Source organism: Lissotriton helveticus, chromosome 7 (genome assembly GCF_964261635.1).
Source record: "Lissotriton helveticus chromosome 7, aLisHel1.1, whole genome shotgun sequence".
In the NCBI taxonomy this organism is placed as follows: Eukaryota; Metazoa; Chordata; class Amphibia; order Caudata; family Salamandridae; genus Lissotriton; species Lissotriton helveticus.
The window spans coordinates 1,569,215,712-1,569,230,715 of record NC_136068.1 but is presented as its reverse complement, the minus strand read 5'-3'; the positions used below and the strand labels follow the sequence as shown (position 1 = coordinate 1,569,230,715).

At 43.7% G+C, this 15,004-nt stretch overlaps 1 protein-coding gene across 2 annotated transcripts in view; it reads left to right on the top strand.

Annotated features, from left to right (window-relative positions):
* The window catches only part of MYBPC2 (myosin binding protein C2), a 252,762-nt gene that overhangs the window by 223,673 nt on the left and 14,085 nt on the right, over positions 1 to 15,004 (top strand). For both annotated transcript variants that reach the window (XM_078655074.1, XM_078655075.1), the window contains 2 exons: positions 119 to 258; positions 648 to 807. In XM_078655074.1, the coding sequence (XP_078511200.1) occupies positions 119 to 258; positions 648 to 807 (300 nt within the window). The remainder of the gene's footprint in view (positions 1 to 118; positions 259 to 647; positions 808 to 15,004) is intronic.

The following is a 15,004-nucleotide window of genomic DNA, read 5'->3' as shown; positions in this document are numbered from 1 at the left end:
TATTGCTCTATCTCCCACCTGTATTGCTTTGGTAGGCCTTCTTTTCACCTCGGCTCGGCACCAACTTCTCCCACCCTAAAATGTTAGTCTCATCTTGCTCTGTTTTCTTGCCTTTCAGAGAAGGCGGGCCCTGCCCAGGCTGTGACAGTGAAGGATGTGTGGGGCTTCAACGCCCTAATAGAATGGCAACCCCCAAAAGACAATGGCAATTCTGAGATCACAGGATACACCATACAGAAAGCAGACAAGAAAACCATGGTGAGTACTTACCTGAAATCTAGGTGAGGTCCCACGCAGCAGCACATTTCTGACATTGTGAGTGGACATCTGTCTGGACTTCTTTAACATTTTAGCAATCTCTAAAATCATGTGCAACCAAGCCCATCATTTGGCATCATCAAATGTGCTTCCCCTAAATAACAAATAATGAAAATTATTTACTAGTTGGTACTCCTGAAAAACTGGAAGGGCCAGGACTGCTTCTTAGCCATATCAACATGCTAGTCATTATTTGTCCGTATTTTAGTTCAGGCCTGCTGGCCTATGTGTACCATAAAGGTTTTTATGCGCCTGGCTCATTGCAAGCGGCACAGCCTATCAATACCTGTCTCATTCTGACTAGTCTCTTCTACCATCCTGCATTACAGGAGTGGTTCACAGTGTACGAGCACAACCGTTTGACACGCTGTACCATCTCAGACCTCATCATGGGCAACGAGTACTACTTCCGAGTGTACAGTGAGAATGTGTGCGGCTTGAGCGAGAACCCAGGCGTCTCCAAGAACACCGCCTTCATCCAGAAAACAGGTAGGGACAACAAGGGTGAAGTCTTCAAAAGCTTTGTACCCAAAGGGAAAGCAACTGGCATGCGTTCACATCTGGTATAAAATGATAATATTAGCAATTGTTCAAATTCTATACGTCCGTATGTCTAGTGCGCATGACTGCATGCATCATGTGGATTGCATGGGTTTAATGCTTAGTAAAATGTGTGGGATATGGATTTTGGTAAAGCATCTGATATTTACTGTGGCAGCGAAGTGAGTGTAACACTAGCCTTTGCAGACATGTCCAGTGTTGATTAGAGTAGACCTATTCTTGCAATTATGTGTGATGTTCGAGCAAACATGCTAATATGAATTGCAATCTTTTGTCCATTTCTTCTCTTGCTAGGTTGCACAGCAATACCAATGTGATTTTACAGGAAAATATATATATATCAAAAGCAGAAAACACAAAGTAAAGGCCAACACAGTAGGTTTTAGATTTCAAATTCACAAAAGGAGAAAAAGTTGACAAATTGCCTTTGAGGAGCTTAGAAAGTAATGGGGATGTAATCCAGAGTTTAGTGTCGGGTCAGAGTCATATGTCACAACCAACTCTACAATTTTAAAGAGACATTTTACAGCGAACTGGCCTTGTGTGCCCTCGAGTTAAATACATGCTTCATCAGAGAGGCAATGACATCCAACCTCTGCTGATCTATGGGATTACAAAGCTGATTGTAACAGGTCTACCCGCCTCTAACTGATCTACTCCCTCAATCAATCCGAGTCCTGCTGTCCTTCCACGTGAAAGTGGTGTTGGAATATACTTTACCCATCACACAGCACAAAGACAAATGTGTTTCTTTACAGACGCTGCTGGTTCTGAATACAATATTATTAGTTACCTGTAACTCCAGTTTTTCAACACTGGTATCTTTTATATATTCACATGCTTGAATAATTTCCCATCAGGCTGAGAATCCCCGGTACATTAAAATAGCAGTATAAATGTAAAATATAGAGCATACAGCATACAGTATAAAATGGCTATAGGCCTGAAGCAACATTGAACATTTAGTAGCACATCCACCTCCTTGGAAAGCACCCAAACCTCAGCCAATGAGGTTGAAGCTTAAGCTCTCCTACTCTCCCTAGAGGCCACCATAGCTCAGATTTAAAGTGTGAGATTGTTGTAAGTAAGAATACAATAAATTAAGTAAAATTATGAAATATTTATTAATAAGATTGGCAGAGTAAATAACGCGGCTGTCCCTCTGGCCAGTCAACAGCAACTGACCAGAAGTGGAATCTCTCGTGTACAAAGGAATGTGGAATGCATAGTGATAAGGACTCCACATTCTATGACATAGAAGATTACTACAGAGATTAATATAGGATAAGCAGCTAGCCAGGGAGGAGGGAGGGTTGCATATGAATATATAAGATGTATCAATGTTGGAGAACTGGAGTTACAGTTAAGTAACTCATTTCTTCTCCACATGCTTGAATCAGAATAACAAGCAGGGCACATTATAAAGTGTAACCAAAGCGGGAAGCAGGCTGACCTTTATTGGAACAGGTTTCTCAGAATTGCCTGTCCCACTGTTGCGTCAGCTTCTGCATCCAAGTCTAATCAATAGTACTTCGTAAACATGTGCCTGCTCTTCCAGGTAGCTGCACTGCAGATATCTCTCAAGGACAGCCCAGCATATATTGCGGAAGTTGATGCTGTGCTCCTGGTGAAATACACTATCATTCTTCCCTGGAGTGGGCTCTTGGCCTTGGCATGACAGAAGGAATTAAAGGCAGAGCGCCACAGTCTATTCCCACTTGGGCAGGGGATGACCTGGTCTTGGTTGTCCAAAAAATACCAACAACTGGTCTGAAGTACCTGTGTTCTTTTTTTATCTCTTTACAACCTGAGGCATCTATGCAGGTCCAATGAATGTAACAATCTTTCTGCTGAATCAGATGGATTGGGGAAGAAAGATCAAAGAATGACAGGTTAATTCAAATGCAAATCAGTGGAAACTTTATGTATAAACTTGGGGTTGGTTCTCAAGATTACTTTGTCCTTTGCGAACCTAAGGAAAGGTACCTTGACAGTAAATGCTTGCATCTCTCCCACGTTCCTCACATATGGTAATACTAGTAGACACATTTTAAGTGTGCCTTATGTATTGGTTCATATACAATAAGGTGGTCCCAGTATTGTAGCATCGAAGAGGTGTGTAAACAAAAAGGAAGGTAAATCATAACAAGCTGTAAACATATAAACCAAACATTCAAGTTTAGACAGTGTTGTTTATTCACACTGAATTTACGTATGCTGGCGTCAAATTTTTCAACATTCTAAGCAACAGCATTGTGTCCCAAGTGGGAGAAGAGAAGAGGGGAAGGAGAGGGAGGTAGTGACCTCAGTGGGGATGTGAAAAGGAGTTCAGTAAAAGTGGTGACAAATAATCACAAATAAAGTAGGCATTTGTTCCTTCACAGCCTATTGTAACATGTGGTCAAGTACATGTTCCTTGTAATCATACAGTTGGTATATACAGGTATGCCATGTCGAGGCAACATTCACAGCAATTCAAATACTGTTGAAGAAGACTGGCAATGTTCATGTAAGTCGCCGTTTCGACCCCAAACGAGTGTGTAGGTGAATGTCAGCCTTACGCGGGGGTCTTCCTCAGGACAGGAGTGGGTGGTGAAAGGGGACCGTGAATAGGAAATCCAACTAAGTATAGTTGAAAGGAGTAGGGCATCAAGGCTCACAGGTACGCGGAGGAAGGATTTTCAGGGCACCTTTCTCAGCCCTTTTGTAAATATTGATGTTCACTGCTGCGTCAGTCAAGAAAAATCCTACAGGCCCGAATCTATCCAGGGCAGGTCAGATTGAATCAGAACAAGGAGTCAGCAACGCGTCTGACAGCAGGTTATGTATTGGTTCAACAGGCGGTATCATCAACTGACTGAGGATAGTATTAAGTTCCCATGGAAGTGGTGGATTTTGAAGCAGAGGAAAAGCTCTAAAAAGCACTTTCATTACCTGTTTTTTGAGTCTTTGAGAGAGCAGAGAAGATGTTGACCGCCCAGTTCTCCTAAATATCGAAATTGCAGCCAGATGGACGGTTACTGAAGAGTATTCAAGCCTATTGTTTGCTAGGTTTAACAAATACAGAAGGTTTTGATGTGGTTTTATTTTCAGTGGATGATGACCATTATTTCTGCACAATATACAGAAACGCTTTCACTTTGTGTTGTAGGTCTTTGTGGTTGCTGGAGCTTGAGCTTGGGCTGCAATGTTTCTATATTCTTGAGGCAGATCCAAATAGCCAAACTCTCGGTGGTCAGATACTATGCTGTCAAGTTCAGAGACTTGGGATTGTGATGGAGAATCTCTCTATGATGCCAGGACAGAATCCTTGGATGCACTTTCAAAGGAATGGCTGGACATGCTGATAACTGCAGCACCTCATTCTACTAATATTGATATGGCCCCACCGAGGCAATGAGGGTACGGACGCAATGATCTATCTTCCCCTTCCTCAGCACCCTGGGGATCAGGGCACAAGAAAGAAAGGTGTAGACAAATTTCATGGACCAACTGCTTGAAAGGGCGTTAGTTCCTGGATGTCAGAATCTGCATGCGAAGTGCAGGCATGTCCTATTATTCAGAGATGCAAACAGATCAATTGAGGGGTGACTCCATTGATCCAAAAAGTAATCCACCTACTTCTGTTCTAGCTCCCACTTGGGACAATCCGCCATCTGTCAGCTGAGTTCATCTGCTTGATCGTTCTGGCAACATGGCAAGTGTTCCACAGAGATTTCGATCCTGTGTGACTTGGCCCAATTTCAAACCTGTTGAGCAAGCTGTTAAGCCTCTTCTGAGGGATAGGGACTGAGTTCCTAATTGCTTGGCTAAATTAAACGTGGATGTTGTGTTGTCCATTCTGACTAAGTCTGACTGACCTCTTCTCCTGGGAAGAAATGCCTGCAGGCCTTGTGAAATGGGACACATTGATATGAAGTAACATTTCCGACTATAGGCCTCTGGTTTAAAGTTCCTGCAGGTGTGCTCCCCCATTATTCATGGATGCATCTGTTGTAAATATAATCCTGTTTGAATTTCAAATTAGCTGGAAGCATCCACCACAGCGATAACTTTTTGAACCTCCTTGTGACTTGTACCGTATTGTCCCAAGACCCCTCGAGTTGCTTAAAGTGCAATTTTAGTTCTTGCTGAAAAGGTCTCATGCAGAGCCTGCAAAAATGAAGAAGGCCTATACATGGTGCCATCGGGCCCAGTAAGGATTTGTATTGTCTCACTGTTATTCACTGTTCTGTAGAGATATTTCTTGCCACAATTTGCAACCGCTTGCTCTTCCCCAAGATGGAAAAGCGTGTAGTGAAATACACACAAGGATGTTTCATGTCGAGTAATGCACCCAAGAACATAATTTTTATTTGAGACTACAATGACGATTTTTCCCTGTTCAATGTGTGGCCTAGTTTCCTGAACAGGTTAATGCAGGCCGTCGTAGATATCCTTGCCTCTTACTTTGACTGAGCCTTGATGACCCAGTCGTCAAGGTATGGGAACACCCGTCTGAGGAAGGCTGGAGCAAGGCATCTGGTAAAAATCGAGGGGCTGATTTGAGGCGAAAATGAAGCGCCTTAAATTGATAATGCTGACCCACTACCAGGAATCATAGATATTTTCTGTGTCTTTGATGAATGGTTATGTGAAGATACCCATTTTGAAGATTGAAGGAGTTCATGAAATCCCCTCCCTAAATCATCAAAAGGATGTTTTGTATGGTACCCACCATGAAAGATTGCTTCTTTAGAAACTTGTTAAGTTGTCTGCGATCCAAGATTGGTCCCTATTGACCCGTTTTCTTTTTTATCAGTTAAAACCTGGAGTAAAGCCAGGAATTGGAGACAAGCTCTTTAACTCTCTTGAGCAGCAAGAGAATTGCCTGCTGAAGTTCCTTCAGATGTAGATGATGCTCTTTCTTGTGTGGGTTCACAGGGGGTCTTTGGACAATTCCAATGTAGGTCCTGAAAGAACATACTGCCTCACCCATCTGTCCGTTGTTATAGCCTCCCAAGCAGGAGCAAACAGGGAAATTCTGCCCCCCCAATTGCAGTGGGAGAGATAGAAATGAGGGCAAAGATAGAGAGTCAAGCTCTTTTCTGGTTATCATTGTTGTGTGATACGGGCAATCTAAAAAGTTTGTCTTCACCAAAGAAGACAGAAGCTCAGGAGTAATGATAACTGTAGATTTATTAAGAGACCTAACCACATCAATGTCAGATCCAACTTACTTCATACAGAAATCTACATTCCAACATAGCAACCAGCAGCCGTGGCCCGTGGAGAGAGTTACGATGGGGCAGGGAGGCGGGGAGGGGGAGGGTCAGGGTGGGGGGGTGCTAAAAACCGGCATATGGATAATTGCAGGTAAGTAAACAATACTTACCTGCAATTATCCATATGCCGGTTATTAGCCTCCACCCTGCCCCTCCCTCTCCCCGCCTCCCTGCCCCACCGTAACTGTCAGGTGTCAGTAGCGCCAACAATACTAAGCCACTAACCTTCAAAATAGCCAGCAGGAACGATGCCATGAAGAGTAGTTCCCAATGCCCCTAAACACTACACCCACCACAATGAAGCAGAGCACTATGGGTAGTGAAGTATTCGAGGGAAAAAGGGAAGGGGACAAAATAATAAAGAAGCCTGTTCCGCTCACAGGAATAGGAGATCTGTTCTATACTCCCTCTTGGACCCCTGCAGTATGGAGAAAATAAGAACAGAATGAGTAGCACTGCAATCCTTCCCTACTTCTACTCAGACACACACCATCCACACACACTTACATGAAAGCGTCCGGAAGGTTGTCCACAGGACTTTCTGAGTGCAGAGGGGTGACAGAGCAGGAAGGCACCTGGGAGTGCTGGTCCAGCGTGCGGAGAGAAAAGAATACCGGCAAGCACAGTCGCAGGCAGCCAGGCGCTGTCTATGTAGCTCCTACTACTCCTATCTTCGGAGCAACGGAGGTTTCATCAAGGGTGGCTTGCCAGTTCCGTGGGCACCGGGAAATCCAATATTCGGTTCGCGTGCAAAAACAAATCATAAATCCAGCAGGTCTCGAAGGTTCGGTTCCAGAACCGAGACTGCTGGTAGTTACCAAAGTACCGCTGTGGAGAGGTTAAACCACTCTCCCACACAGCGCAAGGATCGGCGTCTCCTGTGCGGCTCCCAGGAAACAGAGACGCGGCTCCTCCCTCGATTTCGCGGAAGATAGCCGCGAGCTAAGGCAGGATAAAGTCAAGCGCGGCAGCGCTTCAAATGCATGCGTTTCACTTCAGGCTCAGAACGCACGGAATACAGGAAAGTTTCGACAGGCAACGGCAAACCGCAACTAGGCTCCGACGGCAGTTTGTCAAGCGCCGTTTTTTCCGGAGGCGGGACTTAAATAGGAGTGTGCTCCTTCCTGTCGGCCTGTTACTTGTCCCTTGGCCTTATGGGAGCTGTAGTCCCCGCAACTTTCGTACATGTCAGGCGCTACCAGGAAAGGTGAGGGTTGGGGGCTGTATGCTGCCTCATGATCATGACAGTAACTCCCTCCACGGGCCGCGGCTGGCAACCAACCCACATTCCAAATCCCTTACATCATTGCCTGGATACTAACCCTTTGCATTACAGGTTAACTACAGAACACCACATCGCCTCCCTCCAAATAATAAACAAACAAATGAATACATAAATACATTTATGCAGTAAATGTAGGTCACACTTTTGCAAATGTAATCTTGCAACAGAGTGGAATTTGTCTTGTCCGAAGGGGTCTAGAGACCTTCTCTTGTGGAACTTGTGCATTCGTGACATCATCCCCATTAGATTGACACTTAGCAACCCTATTAAAGTTCCAAATTCTGTGGTCATTGGTTTTCACAGCATTCTTAAAAACCTTAATGATCCTAAAAGGTTGACTGAATTTGGACTTCCTCCCATCTCTCCTTGGTGACTTGAGCTGAACTCAATCTCCTACACTCACAATGGTACTTTTCATAGCCTTTTTCTCATCATAGCACATTTTCCTTTTTTCCATTTTCTTCCTCTCTCTCTCTGTCCATGCCTCTGTGCTACCCACACTATCATGTACGACAGACATTTTAGCAGTGACCCACAAGGGAGTCACCGCAGTATTGTCAACCCTACCTTTGAATAAGCGAAAAGGAGCCACACAAGTTAAGGAATGTGGGATATATCTGTACTCTTGCATACCTTCTTCCTCATGGCTAACTCCCAGTTCACAACAGACACAACAGCCTGTTGTAAACTCTCTTTAAGCACTTTTACTAATCTCTCCATCACACCATTGCTCTCTGGGTGGTATAGAGCTGCTTTCTTACACCTAATACTTCTAGTTCTCAGAAACATTTCCAATACCCTAAAGATAATTTTTACTCCCTTGTCTGACAGCAGGGACAAAGGAAAACATTCCTGTTCAAAAACGTTGTTTCAAAAACTTAATAACCACCTCTGATTCAACAGAATTAACCACCTTGATTTCCGGCCATCGAGACACATATCGAGACACCCCAACACATACTGGTCAAGAGATTTCAATCTTACAGTTCCTAAAATGTCAACAGCAATGTCCGACCATGGACCTCTGGCTTGCTCCCTTAGCACCATTGATTGTGTCCTGCACTTTAAAATTCTGTCACTGCACAAGCATTCCGTACAAATCCAAACCTCTCTTCTACAAAATACCACATCAGACTCTTCCGAACTGATAAATGCTGACATCAACATCGTGCCCATTCCCCCAGACACCTCAGATCCAAATACACATAGGTCACGCGGCCCAGGTGAGACAGGGTTGCACTTAGCCACCAACTTCAGCAGTGCAGCAACCGCAAGTAATCCCTACCCCCCAGGTCTATTGGTCGCTGACACACCTGGATCCCTCATCCCAGAAGGGACTGGGTTAGGGTTAGCTACCGATCTCTTCATAGCAAACGAGCCACCGTTATCCCTGATGTACGAGTGGGATGGCACCAAACGGGATGCCACCCACACTGACCTCTTCTCCACCCTTTCATCCAAAGCAGATTGCAAAGATCCCCCTCACCCACTGTCCTCCTCGACATCTGAGAGGACCCTAACACCTGCTACACTCATCCCACCCATCCAATTACAGCGCACAATTACCATTCCCCAACTGCATGTGGCAGCCCCTCTCTGGCTGCCTCCCTTATATACCACACCACTCCCTGACATGGACCCCACAACTAAACTCCCGGTTCAGCCTCTCACATTGACCCCTAATGAAGTTATCCCCAAGCAATTGGAGAACGTGATCATGCAAAGAGACCCTACCAGCGGATCACCCTCCATAACTGATCATACACACACACTTACTACCTACTTTCCCAACTCCGTCTGGTTCACTCAACTCAAGGAGTTAGCCACAGGCCTATCCCATCTCAAGAGCGAGATGCACATCCTTTCGACTATCACTAAAGAACTTCTAAATATACACAGAGCCACCAATGACACTGTGAACCAAATCAGTCTCCAAACGAGAAATTACATCCCCACGAATTCACACCCTGAGATCACGAGTCAGAATAACCAAATCAGTGACCAACCTAGTGGACACTTACACCCCGAAAACACCAATCTGGGGAATTTACCTTCTCCATATTGGCCTAGGAGGGCAAGGGATGAACTAGCTGACAGAGACATAGACAACTTCCTCACATCTTAGGCCCGGGCAACTGATAACAGTAAGTCACAATGTGGCACTATCCAATCCATTGTAACCAATCCCTTCAGAGAACCATCTCTCAACAACAGATCGGTAAATAGAGATAACCTCACATATATCAACATAGAGCAGATTAGCCTAACCCAATCTATTAACAAGATGGTGTGTGGGCTCATTAATTACAGATCTGCTAGCAAACATGCTCCTGACATATTCAACCTCATTCTAGAGAATGATTTAGATATTATTGTCCTTACCGAAACATGGCTAAATAGTTCCTCCTCTCCCATCCTTGACTTACTGGTTCCTCCTACCCATGACCTAATCCGTCTTGACAGAAACGGGAAACTCGGGGGAGGGGTAGCCTGTATTTATCATAACTCAACCTCAGTCAAGCAAACAGACTCCATCGGACTATCCTCTGTATTAATATCTCTGATAATAAGCGCATCGCCGGCAAGCTTCACATATTCTACCACCCCGGGTGATAACTTGACTTTTATCGACGAGCTAATGGAGGTCATTGCATCCAACGTCAACTCACAAGTTCCTCAAATTTTCTTGGGTGACTTTAATCTCCACTGGAACAATGCAAACGATCATGGAGTAGGCTGTCGTAAAGAGTTTTTGTCAGAACAGGAGCTATCTCAATTTTGCGACAGCCCAACTCACAACAAGGGAGAGACACTGGACCTCATCATTGCAAAAACAAACATCGTCCTACTAGAATCCATCACCCCATGTAATTGGACTGATTATCATTGCATCCTCTTCTCCATCAATATCAAAATAACTCAAAAAAGGGGCCAACCCTTAAAAACAAAACAATGGAAAAGGAACTTACAAAATATCAACCTCATCACCTTGGTAAACCGATGCAACTCCGCCATGACCCACACGACGGACATGACTGATGTACATGACCTCACAACCTTCTACAATTCCACCGTGCTTGAAATCCTGGATTCTACAGTGCCCCTCCAAGAAAAAAACGCCTCCTCCCAAATTTTCAAACCTTGGTTCAATGAGACCCTGAACTCAGAGCAACGCCAGCTAAGAGTTGCGGAGAGACTATGGAAATCAGCACCCACCACTGATACCTTGATCACCTTAGAAGGTTAAGGAACTCATACAACAGGAAGATTTTAAAGGCATAGGCAGACTTTTTCAGAACCCAGCTTAACCAAGCAATCGACCGTCCAAAAAAACAACAAGCATGCAACACGACTAACTCTAGGGAACTAAACGACCTGGCTACATCTGTGATGTGCTTGCCAATTTCTTTTGTGAAAAGACTAAGGCCATCGAGCTCGACATCCAATCCAAGAAGGCTCTACCACAATTTATGGCCCAAGATACTAATTGTGGCGCACAACTCAAAGTTCATTTTAATATTCCAGGGGAAGTCACACAAAATAATGCCTCTTGGCACACCTTCTCGCCAATCTCACAACATATAATCGATAACACTCTTCAAGCAATCAACCCCTCCAATCACTTCTCTGACCCCCTGCCTCCTGCCCTATTCAAAATGTTAAAAACAACTATCCTACCGCTATGGGCAGAAATTGTAAACGCCTCTCTGAGACAAGGCGCCATTCCGGACTGTCTTAAAATAGAGCAGATCACACCTATACTAAACAAAGCTGACGTCACCCCATCTGATCTCAACAACTACAGCCCTATATCCAATATCCCCACTTTGGCGAAACTGTTGGAGAAATGTGTACAAATTCAATTATGCAACCATATTGAGAATTCCAACCTCTTAGACAGTCACCAATCTGGCTTCCGTCAAGGTCACAGCACTGAATCTGCTCTCACTCACATTATGGACGACATACTAAAAATGCTTGACTGCAACGAGTCATGCCTAATGATACTTCTTGACTTATCCTCCGCCTTCTATACGGTCAAGCATGACAACCTTTTGTCCCTACTGGAACGAAGGATGGGCCTCTCGGGCACAGTGTTGCAATGGTTCTCCTCCTTTCTAAATAACAAAACACAAAGAATCAAGATGAAGAACTCACTCTCGCAACCCTCTGTGGTAACCTTGGGTGTCCCTCATGGATCAGCCTTATCATCCATTCTACTAATGGAACCTTTGGCAAACACACTGAAATCAGCAAACATTCTATATCACCTGTATGCGGACGACACCCAACTGTATTTGAAAATCTCCACTCCAGAAGATTTCATTTCCCTCAATGATATTATATTGAACACACAAAGTTGGCTCACTAACAACCACCTCTTGCTGAATACCAAAAAAACAAAATTCATTTTCATCTCTTCACCGAATCACACACCTAAGATAGACCTATGGTTAAAACACCTAACCTCCTTTGACTGTGCTCCCCTCATCATTGACTCAGCAAAATCCCTAGGAATCACCATAGACAAACACCTGAATATGCAGTCGCACATCTCTAATGGCACCAAGGGAGCCAATCACAAGTTGAGTATACTAAGGAAAATCAAACCCTTCCTCCCTCAGGCCGACCTAAAAATGGCACTGCAAGCCCTAGTGCTACCAAGACTGGACTATGGAAGCACCACTCTTTGCGGACTCCCCAAATACTAGCTGGCTCCCTGAGGGTATCACTTAATGCTGCGGCTAGACTGGTAAGAGGAACTAAAAGAAACAGACACATCTCTCCGACCCTGAAAGCCCTGATTGGCTGCCTTACGAGGCTAGAATACAACTAAAGGTTGCCTGCATGACCCATAAAGCTCTACATAACAATACGCCCAGTTACTTAGCTCTAAAGCTAGAAAGGTCGGGAGGTTGCAGACAACTTCGTAATGCGAGTACTTTACTTCTGAAACCACAATCCTTCCATAAGAAGAGAACTGGTTGCAGAGCTTTCTCAGGGATTGCACCAAAGATTTGGAATGCCTTACCTCCTGTGGTGTGTGGAATCTCTTCCTTTACCGCATTAAAAAAAGAAGTAAAAATACTACTAATGAACAAATTCACTTCATAAGTCTTAATTCTAGGCTGACATCGAGTCACCTGTAAGAGCCGCATATCATTGCCTACCTCTGGTTGAGTGAATAAGATTATTATATGTATGGTTATTACCATAGACACTTAATGCTCAATAACTGTATTTAGCGTAAAGCTTAGTTGGCCTTGGATCTACTATATTATCCATATACTTCATACCCAAGGTGAATCGAAGGAGTATATTATATGTATGTTTATTAGCACAACCACCCAATGCTCAATAACCTTTTATTGTGCAAGTCCTGCTGATTCCGGGTCACTTATGTTTGTTATCTATATATTATATTTTCTCTTTTGTATGTATTGACACATTTCACATGCTTGTATACTACATCATCCGCTTATGTTTTATACTGTATACTGTAAAGCGCTCTGATACCCTTATGGGCCACGTTTGTGCTATATAAAACTTTATAAATGACATAAATAAATAAATATGTGCATATCCTTAGCCGGCCACCAATAAGCTTCCCTAATGACCACATTGATTTCTGGCCATCGTGTCAACGAGTGAGGTTTGGGGGCGACCCTCGTCGCCAAAATGTAAAAGTTGGTGTCACCAAAGAAGAAGACAGAGGCTTTAGGAGTAACAATAACTGTAGGTGTATTAAGTAGCTCAGCAGCAGAGACCTCATCCACATCAATACCATATCCAACTGACTTCATTACAGAAATCTACATTCCAACATAGCAACAAACTGGCATTCCAAATCCCTTACATCACTGCCTGGATACTAACCCACTGCATCACAGGTTAACTACAGAACACCACAGGCACACTTCTTCTTCTTCCTGATGTTCTCCCATAGGGCAGCCTTTGACTTCGGGTACAGGAGTATCCTTGGTCATACCTAGATTGTCTTTGAGGCTGATATGATTGTTGGCTACCATTTTGGCTGAATCATCACATAAAACTTTGTGATCTTTTAGAAGCATGAAAATTAGAAGATCCAAATCGGTAATACTGTAGTAGACCCAAAACCATTGCAGTATCTCTATGTTTTAACACCTTGAAGAGCCTCATCTACATGCTTTCCGACAAGAGGAAGGCTATCGAAATGCATGTCTAAAATCTTTGATTGCACCTCAGGAGGGAAGGCTGTAGACTTTAGCCAACCTTGCATTCTTAACACTGTTCCTCCTCCCGCAAGTTGGCAAAAACCTGTATTAAAGTCATCCATTGCAGAATCAATATATGAAAGAAGAAGTTAGTTTTCCATACTTAAGGATAACTCTCGCTGTCTCTCTCTTATCCTCTGGGATGAGTTTAAACAATGGTGCAATATCATGCACATCTGGCAATCATTGTGCCCTAAGATGACCAAAGCTTTGGTTGATTTTCTGGAGGTTGCTGCCATAGATGAGATTATTTTGCCTAAATTATCGATACGTCTGGTATCTCTATATGGAGTGCCTTAAGACGATGTGCATGGAATCTTAGATCTTTCTTGAACCCCAGAGAAAATAACTGAATCTGGTTTAGTATCCCCCACGAGACAAGATGGAACGGTCTATGGAGCTTTATATTTCTCCTCCAGGCGAGGAATAACTGCCAGGACTGTAGCTGGAGTCTTCATTAACTTGAGACTGTCTTTCCAAATAAAATCTAGAATTAGAATAGCTTTTAGAGGCTTCCTTGGTTTACGCTTAAAGACATAAAGGAAACATTCTTGGTCTGCAGACTGCTTTGGAATATTACATGTCTTCACAGCACTTTCCATAGGAGAATTAATTCTGGAAACATCATCCATCGGATCTTGAGATACAGGTCCCCGTCCCTATCCCTCAGGATCCCTATATCATCGTCTCTATCATTTTGTCCTCCATAATACCGTGGCAGTTCACCCTATTCATCTATGTTGGAATAGGTAGAAGGATTGGAGTGATTTTCGCCCATATCTTCAGGTATTGGTGGACCCATTAGCCTTTGAACTACCCTGGCTGATTCTCTTGGTGGTGGTGGAAGGGGTAGAGGCAACTGCTGTGAAGGACAATTAGGAGTAGGCTGTTGCGGTGGTTGTTGTAGTACTAACTTTTGCAAAGTATACCCTCATTCGTTATAATGTATTTAAAAAGGTGATTGGCACCTGAACAACTTCATGCTATCCTTGTCTAGGCAGCATGCAAGACTTTGAAGCATGAGGAATACAATCCTTATGGCAAACATAGTCTGATTAAAAGTTTATTTCCTCCATGTCCTCTCCAAACTCCAGGGCATATTTCACATTCAATTGTGTTGAACTATGTGCAGTTGCACTTGCTTCATCTTTCTGATGAGATTGCAAAATTTTAGTTGGTGCTGATACCTTCAATGGTGAAAGCAAAGATGTGAAAACTGCATTTGATGGGCCTAACATCGACGGAATGGTTGTCAACAGTATAGTTGGCGATGGCACAATTGACAGCATAGCTTCTACCAATGACAGTATATGACATTC